Genomic DNA, 17,915 nt, shown 5'->3' on the forward strand with positions numbered 1-17,915 from the left:
TTGCCATAACATCAAGGGTAGGTGGGTAGACCCAGGAGTCATGGCAGAAGAGAGAGTAAAAGCCAAAGAAAGGAGGAATGAATCGTGCTGGGTGATGTGTTCAGTGTGTTTTCAGCCTTATCCAAAACTGCTGTACTATTTAGCAAATATTATATCATGTTGCCCCCCACCACCAGCAGGGTATGAGCGTTCCTACTGCTCCCTGTCACCCTAACACTTGCTATTAAATTTTAGTGCACTACTCCTAGTAGCTATGTAGTGATAGCTCATTGCAGATTGATTTAGAGTCCCCTAAAGTCTTGAAGCAGCTTTAAAGTCAATTCCTTCCTCTTAGCACCTGCTACCCTGGCCCCAACCCAGGCTTCAATTTCTCAAAATGGCCTTTGCTGTGGTTCTCAACTAGTCTCGTGGCCTTAAGCCCAACATTCTTCAAACCTTACAAGCCCTAGTGATTGTTCTAAAAGAAATGCTGAGTCGCATCACTGAACTCCTTGCTTAACATCCTCGACAGCTGCCCTTTATCTCCACAGCCAGGTCACCCACCTTCTCATGCCGCAAAGGTTGGCAGGCGAGAGTGAAGCTGCCGGGCATGGGTCACAGGAGGAACAGGGGCTTCACCTGAAGGGGTATGTTCCACTCAGTTCTCACGACCACTGCCCTTTTAGGAAGAGAACCCAACAACAGAGATTTGCCTCTTTTGCTTTTGTTTTGGAAATCCTCTCAATGTTCAGATGATGTAGCTATGAGACCTACACAAAACCCTCTGGCTAAAGAAGGCACAGCAGGGAGCAGAAGGCAGTCCATGTGTCCATCAGCCCATGGTCAGCAAAGCCAGCCCATTCCCAGGACCATGCCGCTCCAATCTCATCACCTTCCTCTCCTGCCCGCCAGCATAGGTGGCTGTGGTTCCCCGGACACAGCACATTCGTCCCTCTCCTTTCTGAGCACTTGGCCCAAATGTGTTTCAAAGTCACAGACCCAGCAGCACTTTTCCTTTGCCTTTCCAGCTTCAGCAAGGACTTCCCTCTGCCAAGAGTCCCCCACCTCCACTGTTTCTCGCTGCCTGGCCAGGGTAGCCAGGTGTCAGGGTCCATATATGGCATTCACATCACATTTTGGAAGACTCTTTGCACTTGTAGACCCTGGCCAGGCTTCTTTGTCCTCACTCAAAGCATGGGCCAGCACCATTCCACCCCACCCTGTCATGTCACCTCAGCTCCGTGTCTGTCTGTCTGTCCACTATTATTTCGTAAAATCAGAACGAAGACCAGTGTCTGTAGAGTGAACAGACTCCGTATGGAAAGCTTGGTGGGTAAACATGCATGATGATTCTTGGCTACTTACTTTGCACTGGGGTGGTGCTATGAAACACATCTTGGATGTCTGGAAATTGGAGGTCCATTCTTTTCTGAGGGGAAGCACTGATTAGTGTTCTTCAGGGAAACGGCAAGTATGACAGCTAGGCTGTACTGTTTTTAATAATGCCTATCGTTGGCTCTGGTGGTGGGGGCTAGAGCTGAGGTGAGGAGAGGCATAGACAGAAGCCTACAAAATGAACCGGTCTCAACGCAGCACAAGCAGACGCTGGGAGGATTTTAAGCAGAGATAAACCGTACTCCCTCTGGTGGCCAAAGGAGGACTCTGCTGGTTTTGTCTTCTTCACCTGCTCGTATCTGGGACTAGATTATCTTAATAGAGAAAATGTCTCCGTTAAGACCGGCCTGCAGACAAGTCTGTGGGGCATTTTCTTCATTGGTGATTGATGTGGGAGGACCTAGGCCATGCCTAACCAGGTGGTTCTGGGGTGTGTAAGAAAGCAGGCTGAGCAAGTCAGTAAGCGGTGTTCCTCCGTGGCCTCTGCTTTGGTTCTTGCCTGCAGCTTCCTTTCTGCCTTGAGACCCTTACCTCTTTCAAAGATAGAGCGTGACCTGAGAGTTGTAAGCCGAAATAAACCCTTTCCTCCCCAAGGTGTTTTTGGTCATTGTGCTTTGTCACAGCAATAGAAGAGCAGAAGACAGGGGCACCATGATTGACCGGATCCCTTTTTCTATCCTTCTACCCCCACCACCCTGGCTCAGTACTGCTGAGATTCCGGGGGCCTCCTAGTCTCTTGACCTTCCTATATGCAGGATACTACTCCCTGGCTACTCCTTGGCTCTACCACCGCAGTCAACCCTTGTCAACTTCTGTCTCCATTTTTTCCACTTCCTTTAAGGCCAGCCCTCAGCCTATCCTGTTTATAGCTCCCTGAGCGTTTGCCCAGTGTGTCCAATCTTCCTGTCTCACTTGTAGCCTTTTATCAAAACACGGAGTAGCCAGCACACCAAATTTTGTGGTCTTATACGACCTCAGACTTGCTGGAACCTATCTGAGAGGCCGGGGGGGGGGGGGGGCGGCAGGAGAGGCAACAAAAGTCGCAATGTCAAGACCGCTGTCTGGAAGCCCTTCAGCATTGAACGCACTCCTTGTCCCTCTACACCGAAGAAGAAACTTGTCCCTTACAAGAGCCCTCTTTAGGCCATACCCCATCACTGACTCACCAGGGTCATAGTCACCGTCTCCCCAACCCCCTCTCTCTGGACATCTGGCCGCACCCCTGTTATGAGCCCATTCAGTGTGGCATGCGCAGTGCACCCGCCTTAGCGAGTATTAGACCCCAAGACTCCGCGCTTCCTCTCCCTACTCCTCTGGGGCCGGTTTACTCCAGGTTGCCGGGCTCCAAAGCCTTGATACTGTGCAGGACTCTTGTCTAACCGGTCATCTCCAGTCCTTTTCCATGCCTCCTCTCCACTTGCACTTGCTGCAACAAGGCCTGACAACCACTCTTAGACTGTAGCAAAGTCATGTCTCGCTCCTCCCTGGTTCCCGCTCCCCTTGGTCCACCCTCTCTGGCGCATGCGGGCCCCTGGCCCTGGGGGGCGGGCTTAGGAGATAGTCCTAGCTTGGCCTAGATCCCTAGCCCGCAGGGTACACTGGCGGACGCGCGTGCACAAGCAGATGGCCAGGCTCCGGAGCAGCTTAGGGGGCGCCACTCTGCATTAGGCTATCCAGAGCGCGCCACTGGCCCCGCCCACACCAATTCTCCAGCCACGCCCTTATTGCTAAGCCTCGGCCCGCCCCCTGTTGCGATTGGCCCCGCCGGCTCAGTTCTCCTTGCTCTGATTGGCTGGCCCAAGGATCCGTCAGACTGGGAGCCGCAGCGGCGGCGGCGGCGGCGGTGGCAGCAGCAGCGGAGCCGAAGGGAACCGGACCGGAAGGGTCGTAGCGCCCCGCGCCCCTCACACCCACTGCGGCGGCGACGGGGCGGAGTAGAGCGGGGCGGGGCGGACGGGTCCGGGCTGTGGAGCCGGGAACCGCCAGAACGCATCGCCGCCAGTGCGCCCTCCCTCTGCCTCCGGCGCGGCGGCGCGGAGCCGAGGTGAGCCCGGCGGGCAGCTAGGCCTGGCGGGGCCGCTCGGGCCGCGCAGGGCCTGGGTTGCGGGGCGCGGGGCGTGGGCCGCTCGGTACCGCCTGGCTAGCCACGGTTCTGCAGTCGCTCTCTTCCGCCTGGTGGTTGCATCCCTGGGCTGCAGGCCCGCTGTCTGGCCGGGCCCCAGCCGATCTGGCCGCAGGGGTCTGTAGACGCCTTCCCTCCAGCTGTGAGGCACGCTGCTGCACCTAGCTGCATGCCCAGGAGCCCGGGCTCTGGTCCCTGCGACCTTGGTGGTGACTCTGACCCTCCTTGGTCCTCTGATTTCCCCTCGGAGTAGTGGTAGAATGTCTAGGGTTTGGTTGGGGTTGTTAGTAGGCACTGTGACTATTTCAAAGCGCTGGGGCAGAAGCCCAGGGCGCACATTTGAGGGCACCTGGGTGGGTGAACGCTCCTTTGCTGGTATGAGTGTCATAGGAACTCTCCCTCATCCCCTTAGAGTCCTCCCCCACTTCTTGCTCCCTCCCAGTGCCTTGTCATTCATCTTCAGTGCCCAGCAGAGCCAGAGTGGGCCCTGCCCACCTCCTTTGCCACTCCCTCCCCTCTTAACAGAAGCTGAGCTCTATCCCAGTTACCTCACCTGCCAAAACCATTTTTTTACCTCAGGACCTTTGCACCACCAATTTCCCATGTTCGGAGTTGTCTACATAATCCCCCCCTCCCCCGTTGCCTCTCTCATATTGCTCCCTCTCATATTGAACCATTGACCTGTGATTCAGTGTCTTGTTTTTGGTGAGGCCTTCCTTGACCACCCCTTTTCCTCGCCCCCCCCCCTCCACTTTACTCATTCTAGCTCATCAGTTTCGTTGATTTTCCTTCTAACACATACTCTGGTTTGATGCTGTCTGATTTATTGCCCTATTCCGTTCTGTAGCATTGTTAGTACAGGTAGTTGCCTGCCTGTTACCTCTGCTTTGTCCGTTTATGTTAGTGACTTTTAACGAGTGAAACCTGTAAGCAAACAGACTCTTATTCTCTTTTTGTGAAATACTTTTAATGTTTTTTTTTTTTTTAAGATCTCTTTCTAGTAGCTGTCAGAACAATTAATGATGAGAAAATTGCTATATTTTGGTAAGAGTTTCGCTTCGAGTTCCCTTCCACACAACCGGGAGTTATCCACTGAATTCTGCATTATCTAGGTCATGCTTTCTGCTGGGCTCTAGGGACACAAAAGAGATAGCAACAGGGTACCTTCCCCCCAGAGAACCCAGGAGTCCCATAGAGCAGGCTGGTGTGCACACAGTTCTAGGACAGGATGTGACACCAGCTGTAGTGAAGGGTCTGTGCCCTAGAAATGGAGAACATGGGGTGGGTTGCTGGTGAGCCTTGAGCAGGAACAGACACAGAAAGTGAAAGGGCAAGATTAGCAAGGAACTTTGCCCAGTGTGGAGCCAGGAGTAAGCCCTCCAAAGCAAGTGTGGGATTGTGGGGTGCCAGAGACCCCAGGGGTCAAGAATTTTTTGCCCAGCAGTTTTTGTAAAAGCCAGGATTCCAAGTTTGTATTTGGACTCTGATTTTTTTTTTTTTTTTTAATGTTGGCAAAAGCTAATTAAACCTAGCTATTTGGTGCCAAGCCAAAGTGCGGACCTCATGCAGCACAGAGAGGGCTATGTGGGAGGGAGGAGCAGTGAGGAGGAGCAGGAACACTAGCCTGAGGCTAGAAGAGCCAGGCGGGGTTAGCCCAGATCCCAGCCAGAGAGTCATTTGAGTGGCCCCTGTGATTGGCAGCTATGACACTGGGTTTCACAGAGGAAGAAATGGCGGCTCACGGTGCTTCAGCCTCAATGCAGAACCCGAACCCAGATCACCCCCTCAATCTACGGGCTCTCAGCTCTATTTGTGTTTGGCTCTCAGTTTGTTCTGCAAGAACAATAGCCCATCTATAAATGTTTTCCTCCTCCCTTTCAGAAGAGTCCTGTGTGGTTAAAAATAATTGTCTTTTTTGGGGGGCATAATCTCTGGAGAGCTTTGGTTTTCCTGAGGTTTTAATTTGCAAGGAGCTAGGACTTTATAATAACTTGTTAACAGATGAAAAAGGCTTTGCTCCCTCCCTTAAATAAATGGTCAAAGGTATACTTGAATTTGTCAGTTTCAAATGAAAAAAGTTTTAACCTTCTGCATAAAGAAAAATGCCAATGTAATTTTAAAAAATTATTATATATAAGATGAAACGAAAACCTGGTTTTTAAAAGAAAACTATTGATTTGTCAGTAGGGCTGCTATTTATATCTATATGAAGTTAGCTTCCACACCTCCTGGCTAGGAAGGTGACAATTTTATTTAAAAAAAAAAAAAAAAAAAATTCTTGATGGCTTGTACTTGGCCCATGTGTGAATTGATTTCAACAGCAGTCTGTTAATTGTTTATAATGGGGACTTTCAAATATGTTCAAAAACAAACAGCTTAGTACCAGCTTCTACACGTTTTAACTCTGGCAGTCTTGTTTCTTGCCTGATCGCAGGGTGCATAAACTGTCCCCACATTATGTTGAAGCAGATTCTAAATATCACAGCATTCCACCCATGAACTTTTTACCTTATTTTTCTAGAAGATAGAGCTCTCTTAAACTTTGTTTGTTTTGTTTTTGTTTTTCGAGAGAAGGCTTCTCTATGTAGCCCTGGCTATCCTGAAACTAGCTCCATAGATAGAACAGTAGGACAGGCTGGCCTTGAACTCATGGAGATCCACCTGCCTCTGCCTCTCAAGTTCTGGGATTAAAGGTATGGGCTACCATGCCTGTTTTGTTGAAACAGAGTTTCTCTATGTAGCCCTGGCTGTCTTGGAACTAGCTGTGTAGACCAGGCTGGCCTCAAACTCACAGAGATCTGTCTGTCTCTGCCTCCTGAGGGCTGAAATGAAAGGTGTGCCCCCATGCCCAGCTCTTAAACTTTTAAAAGGAATAATTGAGTAACCAGCCAAAATTCAAATTTCTATGTGTCTTGTATTTTGGAGTTTTTGTAAATCATTTGAAAGTGGAGCCAAGTTTATGTTGTGTTTATTGATTCATGTCTTTTCCAATTCTCTTTCTCTGTTGGCTTTTATCTTTTGTTGTTTGTTGTTTTAGTTTTTTTGTTTATTTATTTCTCCTTTCAGACATGAGATCATATTGTAGCCCAGGGTGACCTCGAGCTCACTGTGTAGCTTAGGCTGGCCTTATATCCATGGTGATCCTCCTTGTCTCAGCTTCCCATGTACTAGAATTACCCAATCCATGTTCAGCTAATTGTTGTGTGTTTTCACCAGATCTCCCTTTTTAAAAATTCCGTACTGTGAACAATTAGAGATCTACAAGAAGTTGCAAAGTCCCACCTGCCTTTCACCCAGTTTTCTCCATTGATTGCATATTTATATAACTCCAGCACAGTATCATAACAGGAAGTTGGCATAGCTACAGTGTGTGTGCAGTTCAGTGGCATTTATCATGTGCAGATTCCCGAACCTTCTTAGCGTCTCCAAGGTCTCTGTACTGCCCCTTTGTAGCTGCCTAACTCACCAGCCCCCACCAAGCATAACCCCTGGCAACTGAGATCTGTTCTATACATCTGCAACTTTGTCATTTGAAGAACCTTTAGGGCCTTATATTATGAGGTGACCTTTCAAAGGGTCACTTACTTCAGTAAGTACAGCTGTCTCCCAGCATCCTCGGGGGTAGAACTCCCAGGTGGATGCCAGAGACCATGGTGCTCAAGTCATATAAAGCGATGCAGCCTTTGTGCACCTTTCCTCACCTGCCTCCCACCATCTCTAGAACACTCATAATACAAAACAAATACTACAAGGTTATTATATTACATGATGGGAGAAATGACAGGAAAATGTACTGTATACATTCAATACGGATAGAATTTCTCCAAGGTTTTAATTTTAATCGATACATGAAAACATAAAAGTTATGCCTGTTAGTGGGGTGCTCTGTGATGTTCTCCTACGTGTAGTGTTTAAATTAGGTCAAATCCCATCTGGATCTTTAAGTATCATTTTGTGTCATGAAAACTTTCAAATATTTTCTGGCCATGTGAAGTTGTGCAGTACATTAATGTGACCTGTAGTTATATTACTATCCAGTCACACATAGCATTTCTGGCTTCTACCTAACTGTGCCTTAGTACAGTTGGTCTTACATTTTCTTCCTATAGTTGGTTGAGTTAGTTCAGAGTCCATGAATATGGAGACCAACTGTGTAATGCAGTTGAGATGTACCAGATCAGCAGTGTGGCTCTTTACAGCGCTGACTAGCATTCCGTAGTCTAGATGTGCAGCCATAGGCATTTGTAGTACTTTTAGCTTTGATCTGTGACAAAGCTGCTCTGAGTATCTGTGGCCAGTTCTCATGTGGGCAGATTGCTGTCAGCTAAGGGTCTTGGTACCCGAAAACAGGGCTGGCAGGAAGACATCTATCTGCCAGAGTCTTTAGGTGGCGAGGCGAACGCCATGTCCTGTATTAAGTGCATATTGTGACACAAGAACAAGTTGAGAAGGGAGGCCCCGCAAGGCTGCTCAGAGGTTCCCAAATGTCACATGGATGTATGTTTGCTTCTCTACAGTGCAGCATCAGGTTGGGAAACTGATGATGTGGATGTCACTCAGTCCCCAGCATGGGGGCAGTTAAATTGCCCTAAGCCCTTGACCAGCCCTTGCTGTCCTGCATTAATTAGAACTGTGCCATGGTGTGCTAGGAGGAAGGAGGGCACTGTGGTCAGACACACCTCAGTTCAGTTCTGGGCTGCAGCAGGGATTTGGGCAGCTCCTTACAGGCCTGAAACCTCAGCTTCCTCCTGTCGTCGGATGGCAGTGCACCCCTCACAAGTTACTTGAGAGAACTTGTAAATGTGTCTCTCAGAGCCTGAGCTGTTCTCCCCACTATGGCCTCATCTGTCTCAAACCCACCCTTCCTGCAGGTGTCACAAGATCGTTTTGTAGCTTTTCATCTTAATTTAGAATTTTTTATTTGTGTGTGTGTGTGTGTGTGTAAATATATGTGGTTTAAAAACAGAACAGAAAGTTATAATAGGAAGAGGGAATGTTTCTCATGTCTCATTTATTTATCTGTTCTTGCTGGTGTAGAGTCTGTGTGTGTGTGTGTGTGTGTGTGTGTGTGTGTGTTCACATGTGTGCTCACGTGTGTGTATGTGCTGTGTATCTATACTCAGTGCACACAGATTGGCATTTAGTGTGCGAACTCGAATTCAACTTGCTTTATTTTCCTTGTGTAGCTTAGATATCTTTCCAAACCAGCATACAGTCCCTGTATTCTGTTTAATGGCTTTGCTGTGCTTTATATTTTGAGTTGTTTATAGTCTTGTTAGTTAGATGTGTTCCATTCCTGTACATATATCTTTGAGTATTGCACACATGTACTCATCCCATGCCTCTCTAGGCTTGTCATTACTGGGTTAGGAGTCACATGCATGTACATCATTATCTTTTACTTATTTGCCACCTTAACGTTCTCACCAATATTCACAGGTGTCTTTGTCCATGGTGTGAACAAGCTCAGGGACAGGTCTTGCCGCTGTGGCGCCTTCCTTCGTGACTATCTCTGTACCGTTGTACTCCTTTCTCTTTTGCTCTTCCCCCACCTCCTCTAGAATGAACCCAGGGCCTCGTGCCAGGCAAGCACTCTACCAGTGAGTTACCTGCCCAGCTCATATCTCCTTACATTTTGAGAAGCTCATGGCCTGGGGAAAAGACAAGACCTATAAAAGCCTTTATAGCCCCAGCTCAGTGCACTGCCAAGACTGTAGAAGTGGCGTGGATGGAGCACTGTGTTGGTCCGTGTCAGTGACATAGCAGAGGCAGTGAGTGCATCCAGGTTTGGGTGAGTGGCTAATGTGGTTGCTTGAGGAATGTCTGTACTTCCTAGCTTGCAAAACGGTTTTCCTAAGCCCCAGTTTATGGTCCTTTTACTTAAATTGTCATGCCAACTGAATAAATCCATTTGTAGCTAGTTACACATTTTCTCAGGTTGTCGTGTGTGTGTATGTGTATGTGTGTGTGTGTGTGTCTTTGTCTTTGTCTTGTTCTCATGCAGTCCAAGTGTAACAGGAGGAGTGTCTAGGTTCTTTTTAGATGATTTTTTTTCCTTGCCTAAGAAGAGGGCTTTATTTTAATTTTAGAATGATTTTAAATCTTGAGATGACTAATTTCTGAGCCTAGTCTAATTAGCTCTAGTCCCCAAATTCAAGGAAGCTAGCCTCATATTGTACTAATCCAGCTGTGGACTGTGAACAGCTATAACAGAGAGCTCTGGAGCTGCCAGAGAAGTTTGAGATTTATGACAGTCACAGCATGGTCAGGTGGTCCAGAAATGGGGATGGCTTTGTGCCACAAGGTGACTCAGTAATCTGGCTGGTGGGCAGTTGAGCTGTTTCCAACATGTGGCTTCCACTGCCTGTTTGACCTCACACCTTTGTTCAAGCCTTTACTAAGTTATTTCCATGTTTAAGGAAAATCCTAGGCATCACTATGTTGAGAAGGAAGTTATCATTGCAGAAAACTCACCAGGTGACATTTGAATATCACAGTGGAACAAAAAGTGACATTTAAGTGTCACAGTGGAACAAAAAGGCAGGGATTTGATGAAGCTGTAGGTATAATGGTGCTGTGGGGTGGGGGAGTCATTTATGGAATGTTTACCTCTATGACTTTGCTGTTGGCATCTTAATCTAAAAGGCTAAACTAATTACCTCACTAATTTTTCAGTTAACATCATCCAGGCTTTCTCGGGGTAAGCATATCAGTCACACTTCTCTTTCTTCTAGCCACTGTGATGGAATGCATAACAGAGCAGCTTAGCAGAGAGAGGAGTTATTTCTGCTCATGGTTTATGAGGTTACAGTCCACCCTGGTGGCCTGCAGTCACAGTGGTGGGAGCCTGTTGCTGCTCTGTTAGACCATTACCCTCCATGCCTGTCCTCCAGCAGCACCGCCTTCAGAGGACAAGTATTGAAACATGAGGCTGTGGAGGATATTTCACACTCCAGCCTAAGGGAATCAGCTTGCTACCCAAGCAGGAAGAACACTGCTTTCTGAGACCACTGGTTTAGAGTGTAGATAGTTATAAGTCAGCTATAAATGAGCTTGTGTGCAGGGAATGAAGGCCAGGGCTAGCTTTACTTCATGAAAGAGGCCCATCTGTGGGCGGCACGGCTCATGCCAGTGCCTCTACTGTCACTCTGGCATATGACTTTCACTTTGAGGCTCGTCACTTTAGCCAAATCCACACCTTGGATGACTAGTCCATGTGCTTCTCTCCAGAAACTCTAGAACCAACCATTCTGAAGTCAGGTTCCCATCTGTGCTGAGACTTCTAAACACAGCTGGTCACACCAGAAGGAAGTGGATGAGACACACAATGGTGACGTTAGTCTTACCATGGCTGGGAATAGTGTGTAAATTCTTTTCTCCAGAGGTGGGTCTTTCCCCACCCTCTCCCCCTCCTATTTAAGGTGTACTCACTGCCTTGTGCGTGCTAAAACTCAACTGATACTGCATCTGAGCTGCATCTCCAGCCACAAGATAGCTTATTATAATCCAGTCCTTTAAACATATGGCCTTTCTGCACCTCAGAATTCCTTCTTTTCATGGCTAGAGAGGTGGCTCAGCGGTCAAGAGCACTGACTGCTCTCCCAGGGACCCAGGTCCTATTCCCAGCACCCAGCAGCTTACAACTGTCCAGCAGCAGACAAAGTACCCAGATAATGTTAGAAAAAAAAATTTTTTTTGGTTTTTTTTGTTGGTTTTACATGTTTTATAAATATTTATATACATAACAACAAGTTTGATGACAAATCCTTTCTCTCCCTTTTGACTAGCTTGATTCTCCTTTCAAAATGGATTTACTTTCAATGAATACACAAAAACAGAAAAACATAATATATTAGTAAGGTAATGTGTCTTACGGTATGTGAGTACATTGTACAATGTATGGATATGATATATAGTAGGGAAATTTTTTGTTTCAATTCCTTCTTTTTATGCTCTTATACTACTGAAATCCCCCTTTTTTATTTTCCTTCTTCTTTTTTCAAGACAGGGTCTCACTGTCCTGGACTCGGTTTGTAGACCAGGCTGGCCTTGAATTCACAATGATCCGCCTGCCTCTGCCTCCCAAATGCTGGGATTAAAGGCGTGTGCCATCAACGCCTGGCTAAAATGACTTTTTAAAAATAAATTTATTTATTTATTTGTATATGCCCCTACCACATACAAAAATATTGAGAGCGTGGCCAACTGATTTTCCCATCTCAGTCACACCGTCTTCAGTCACAGCAGGTTGGAGCCACTGTAAGCTGAGCTCCATGTATACAATTTGGTAATTCATTCTGTTTCTCTCTTCAGGGATTTGACAAAGGTACCAGCTCTTCAGAATACTGTATGACACTACATCATGAGTGACAGTAAAAGCGATGGTCAGTTTTACAGTGTGCAAGTGGCGGACTCAACTTTCACTGTTCTAAAACGTTATCAGCAGTTGAAACCAATCGGCTCTGGAGCCCAAGGAATTGTTTGGTAAGTCTGGGCTGTTCTAATAGCATAGACTAAGCCTTGAGTAAAAAGTAAAGCCAAATAAGACTTTAGCAGCACTGATTTAAAAAAAAAAAAATACTCCCTGTTGTAGATTTTGAGCTAAATAAATCAATCCTTGCTGTAGTTATATATAGTCATGTATAAGATATAAACTCAGCTTTTCTTTTACTTTGTTGTTGGTTTTATTTATTTATTGTTTTTTTTTTAATCTTTTCATTTGCTTTGTCATCATGATATCAGAATAAATTGGTATAGCAGTGAGGTGTAACAGGAACTTGGCATTTTATTCATTTCTTCATCATGGCCACCTTCTCCTCCCCTCCTCCTTTTATTCCCGATCACTCCTGTTCATTTCCAGGCGCCATCATTGCAGTGCCTTGCCATTCATTGGCAGGATGAGGCCAGGCAGTGTCATTATCACACCATGGATTAACCAGGAAGGGGCGCTGTGTGAGGGGTTGGGCTGGCCGTCTCTTCTGTGGTGTCTCTCTTCAACTATGTGTCCAGCCCAGGACGTCAGAACCATTAGTCTGACCCTGAACCGTAGGCTCTTGCATGGTAAGACAGTCAGCTGCCGCGACTTCACTGGCCAGACACAGGTAACGTTTCTCACGTGTTTTCTAGACTACTGTTGTCAGGGCCTCCCCAACATTTTTTAGACTGAAGTTTTCTGGACAAAGTTCCCCTCTCCCCCAGTCAACAAGATTATTTTTGTCTTTAAAAGAAATTGTAATAACATACTGACACGCAATGTTTATAGCTGTTAGGCAAAGAGGATTGAAAATGAAGGAACTCTCCGAGGCATTCCTGGAGGAGAGGTTTGGTTTCCTGTGAAGATGCTGAGCTTAGTCATTAGTGCGCTTCAGCTGAGGCGTGCTGTAGACTCCGATCAGGAGATCTGCTGTGGGGCCCCTGGGTGCTCAGGACTGCAGTGCAGTGGGGTCCTAGCTCCCACTGCTAGTGTGCACTGGTGCACAAGGAGCATCTTTTTTCTGAGCTGCTCGGGAGCAGGGTAATTCTGAGTTTAGGGTTTCCCACATTTTTCAGTGTCTGTATGTCCTGATGGGCACCTCTAACCCTGAAATCTGAAGTGCTCCAGACTCCAGCACTCTGAGTACCATAGAAATGCTCAAGAGCTTCAGTTTTGGAACACTGAGATTTTGAATTTTCACCCTGGAGATGATCAGGGTGAACTTAAACTCTTTGTGACAAGAAAGGTTTTTAAGTCAGTGCATGGTTCAGGTAAGGAGACATGGGTGGTAACAGGAAGTTATATTCACTTGCCTTGTAACCTTTTTCTTATCTGGAAATAGTAATTTGACAAGAGGCTGGAAGAAGAGGGACAGGAATTACCTTGGGAGAGTTTACTTTATGGGGTGGACTGAGCATTTGTATTAAATAGCGGTTTCGTCTATCCCACTCGGCCCATTACTGACTTGTTTTTGCAGGTTAAAAATAAAATGAGTAGCGCATCTGATATAATCACATGAGATGTGCCATATGTCTGTGTCTGTGGCGGAGCTGAGGCCTTGTAAGCCGCATTGACATTTGTTTTGTTTTAGGAGTAGGTCTGGGTCTAAGACGGCTGCTGGTCTCCTGGGACCTTATTGCACTTAGTTAAAGCTCAATGACTTTGAGTCACTGCTACTTTTTGTATGACCAGGACTCTGACCTAATCTCTGCTTAGAATCTTCATAATGAAAAAAATCAATATTCATTAAATACCTCTTTAGATATTCTTAATAAATTATATTCACCTTTATAGGACAATGATTGCATTGACGAACTATTTAGGGCTAGAGAGGAAGCTCATTGATAGAGCACTTGCCTAGTGTATGGAAGTACCTGGGTTTCTTGCCAGCACCAGATAAAAGCATGCATACATATGTATGTTACATATATATGTATGCATGTGTGCATACATACATATGGACATGCATATATATATCCAGATGTACATACTTATGTATGTATATATACACACATGGATACATATGGATACATACACAGATATGCATACCTATGTATCTACATACATACACATATACACATGTGCATACACACATATATATGCCCATGTATACATACATGCATGCATATGTATAATTTAGTAACTGTAACTGACAGTTTTATAGTATCCTCCTACCTCCTATGTTGTAATATAGGAAAGTAAAATTTCAAAAGCAATTGCACCTGCCCCTTTCTCTTTTGTATTTATCCTCTGGTATTAGATAGGACAGGGGATGATCTGGTAATGGCACTTTCCTATTAAAGCAAAACAAAAAAAGTTTACTTTTGCTCAAATAGACTCAACAATGGGTAAGCTGCTACTTTGACAATAGACTCTGATTTTCTGTCATTGCTTGTTAAGATCTAACCTTTTTGCTGTTAATTGGTGATCTAGAGCTTTATTTTGTCAGCATCATACTTTAAAAATATCTACCCGTGAGCTTTTAGGGGTGTGATGGGCTGAATAATTCCTCCTCAGAGATAGCTACCTCCTAACCCTGGACTCATGTGATTGTATGACCTTACAGGGTAAAAGGGACTTTGCAGACTTAAGTATGTTAATGATCTTTTGTTGTTGTTGTTATTGTTTTTTGTTTTTTGAGACAGGTTTTCTCTGTGTAGCCTTGGCTGTCCTATAACTCACTCTGTAGACCAGGCTAGCCTCCAATTCACAGCGATCCACCTGCCTGCCTCTCCACCACGCCTGGCTCATATTAATGATCTTAACATCCAATGAGTGGAAGCAGGAAAATTACTGTAAGTAGCAGGTCAGGCTGGGCTATGCAGTGAGTTCAAGGTCATCCTGGGCTTCAAAATGAGACCCCATCTGAAAAACAAAGCAACAAATCAATGATCTTGAGGTGGGAGGATTGGGGAGTCAGGAATGTCCTGGTCAGAGAAGCGTGATCACAGAGTGTGGAGTGCTAAGGGACAGGACTGCAGGAAGCTGCTAGAAGCTGGAAAAAGGAAGGGAATGGATTCTTTCCAGAGGTTCTTCCATGAGGATCACAGCTCAGCTGACCTTCCTTTTAGCCCCTTAGGACTCATTTTGAACTCCAGAAATGTAAGATAATAAATTTGTGTTTTTAAAATCAATAAGTTGTGGCCATTCATTGGCCACAGAACAGCACTAGAAGCTACTATAGAATCATGTATGTTTTTACAGTTTTGAGAAATAAAATATACTAGTACCAGGCTGTGGTTTCTAAACTGGTCAGTTCAGGTGTGCACGGGAACCACAGTGCAGGCTGGTCTGGTGACTTACAGAGTTAAAGGTAAGAGCGGGGACCACGATAAAATATTCTGACCCTGATTTTATCTTTGCTTTTGTTTACAGTGCTAAGCGCTCAGACTCAGGGCTTCAGGTGTGCTCAGCAAGCCTTCAGGTGTGCTCAGCAAGCCTTCAGGTGTGCTCAGCAAGCCTTCAGGTGTGCTCAGCAAGCCTTCAGGTGTGCTCAGCAAGCCTCCATTATTGAGCTGCAATCCCAGACCCCCTCCTCCTGCTGCAAATTGTCTTTACAGTGTTGGCATGTTTGATTTGTTTCTATTCTTTTTTTTTTTTTTTTCTTAGAAGATGATAGTAAAAAGTTATTAGGAAATAAGTTTTTTAATGTTATCACTTTAGAGTATAAATGCCAACTAAAATGTATTTGCTATTTACTCAAGATTTAGTGTGTACTTTCCCTTTCCTCTTCTAATCCCTGAGGTGTCCAGCCCAAAATATAAACCTGTGGTTCTGTGACATGCTTACCCCTTTTCCTTAAGATTTTTTTTTTTGTTGTTGTTGTTGTTTTGTTTTGTTTTGTTTTTTAATTTTTGAGACAGGGTTTCTCTGTGTAGCCTTAGCTGTTCTAGACTCGCTTTGTAGACCAGGCTAACCTCGAACTCACAGTGGCCCTATGCTTCCTGAGTGCTGAGATTAGATCAGCACTCACCATGCTTGGCTTCTTACGTTTTTAATATTGGGTCTTGAATTTTCTAGGAGTAACAGTTACAATCTTTTTTTGTTTTTGGTTTTTCTTTTTTGGTTTTTTTCGAGACAGGGTTTCTCTATGTAGCCTTGGCTGTTCTGGACTTGCTTTGTAGACCAGGCTAACCTCGAACTCACAGCGATCCGCCTGGCTCTGCCTCGTGAGTGCTGGGATTAAAGGTGTGTGCCACCACACCTGCTTAACAGTTACAATCTTAATGAAAAATAATTAGTACAGGTAGATCTCACATGCTTTCCTTTCAGCTTTCTGTAAGCATGAACATTGATCTGTCTTTAAGTTGTTTTTTTTTCTTTATTAATATAAACAAACCATAAATAATGTCCAGAATAACATGTCTTTGATAAGGAGGTTCTTGGTGTGAAGCACAGAATTTCGTGAGACAGGAGACTTGAGTTCTGAAGCCAGGGCAGATCCTTGGCCAAAGATCTTTGTGACCTTGGGCAGTCCACTGTGTCCCAATGAGTCTTTACATTTTCACCTCTAAAATGATGGCTTGAAACTTCTGATTTAAGATGCTAAATCAAAGAGTTAAACAAAAGAGAATGACAATAATCAGTGAATGAAAAATTCCAGTAAATTTCTGCAACACTAAAATAAGTTGGGGGCTGATCCAGATAACACTGCAAAGGAAGTGAGAGTAAATAGAGGCTCGTTTGAAACAAGAAAGGGCGCCTTTCCACCACAGAACCCCCAGGGCACTGTAAATGTAGAAATCACAGTACAGAAAATGAGGATGGAATGGGGAGGAGGCTATAGCCAGGAACGTTAAAACACATCTATGTAACAGATTACACTTTGCCACCAGCATTCTGCATGCTCAGCATTTGTCCTTAGAGAGCTAGTAAGTTACTGAAGAATCAGTATTACATCAGGCAAACCTAGTATAGGAAGCCCATCAAGAGGCTGACTTTTGGGGGCGTCATTTGAATTCTGAAAGGGACTGCTTCAACTGTCCTTGTAGCTAGAGAATGGGAATTAGATCCTGTGGCTCTCTAGGGCCTAGAGAACTTCCTCTGCTTTGTTTTGGTGCCATTGGAAGGCCACACTCTAGAGGCAATGGGGTTAACTTGAGTGAGGCGCTACCACTCAGCATCCAGCCATCATCCACTTGTTGAACTTACACAGAGGTGCACCTAAACTGTTAGTGCCCCATGTGCCCAGTAGAAGCAAATGTAATTCTGAAGAAGGATAGCATGGACCTGGATTTCATACTATTTCTAGAGCAGCTTTATAAATGCAAGGTCCAACACATACACAAAATGGTAAGACAGCCGGGCAGTGGTGGCGCACGCCTTTAAGCCCAGCACTCGGGAGGCAGAGGCAGGTGTGGATCGCTGTGAGTTCGAGGCCAGCCTGGACTATAAAGTGAGTCCAGGATAGCCAAGGCTACACAGAGAGACCTTGTCTCAAAATAAATAAATAAATAAATAAAAATAAAAATAAAAATAAAAAAACAAAAACCACCAACAACAAAATGGCAAGACACACAGGAGATAAGACAAAAGGACCAGATCAACAGGTGATCTCAGCATCATTAAAATTAAGTGGAAATTATAGACGTGAAAGTGAAAGCTATGGTAATTGAATTACAAATTGAAACAACATGTTGGCAAATATTAGACATAATTGAAAAATTAGCAATGTGGAAGATATATCAGCAGAAAATACTCAGAATGAAGCCTTAGAGGCCCAAAAGTAGAAATACAACAGAGATGATGTGTTAATTTTTTATTGCTTCATAATAAATTGCCACAAAATTGGAGGTTTAAAGTAACTCACATTTATTATCTGATGACCATTCTCTATCACAGAGTGCAAATTAAAACAGTGTTCTGTATATGTATCTTTTATTCTCCTGAAGTAATTGTTGTCTCTGAGGCTTACTACCTTTATCTACTAACCTAGGCCTAGTCCTG

General features: G+C 45.1%; 1 protein-coding gene across 4 annotated transcripts in view; it reads left to right on the forward strand.

The window, feature by feature from the left end:
* Nucleotides 1-3,205: 3,205 nt before the first annotated feature.
* The window catches only part of Mapk9 (mitogen-activated protein kinase 9), a 42,898-nt gene continuing 28,188 nt past the window's right edge, over nt 3,206-17,915 (forward strand). For 3 of the 4 annotated variants that reach the window (XM_051167206.1, XM_051167208.1, XM_051167205.1), the window contains exons 1-2: nt 3,206-3,418; nt 11,810-11,980. In XM_051167206.1, coding sequence (XP_051023163.1) covers nt 11,859-11,980 — 122 coding nt within the window. In that variant the 5' untranslated portion in view covers nt 3,206-3,418; nt 11,810-11,858. Of the gene's footprint in view, nt 3,419-11,809; nt 11,981-12,356; nt 12,598-17,915 lie in introns of those variants that run through there. The other variant, XM_051167207.1, reaches the window with a different exon arrangement.

This window comes from Acomys russatus, chromosome 25 (genome assembly GCF_903995435.1).
Source record: "Acomys russatus chromosome 25, mAcoRus1.1, whole genome shotgun sequence".
NCBI lineage: Eukaryota > Metazoa > Chordata > Mammalia > Rodentia > Muridae > Acomys > Acomys russatus.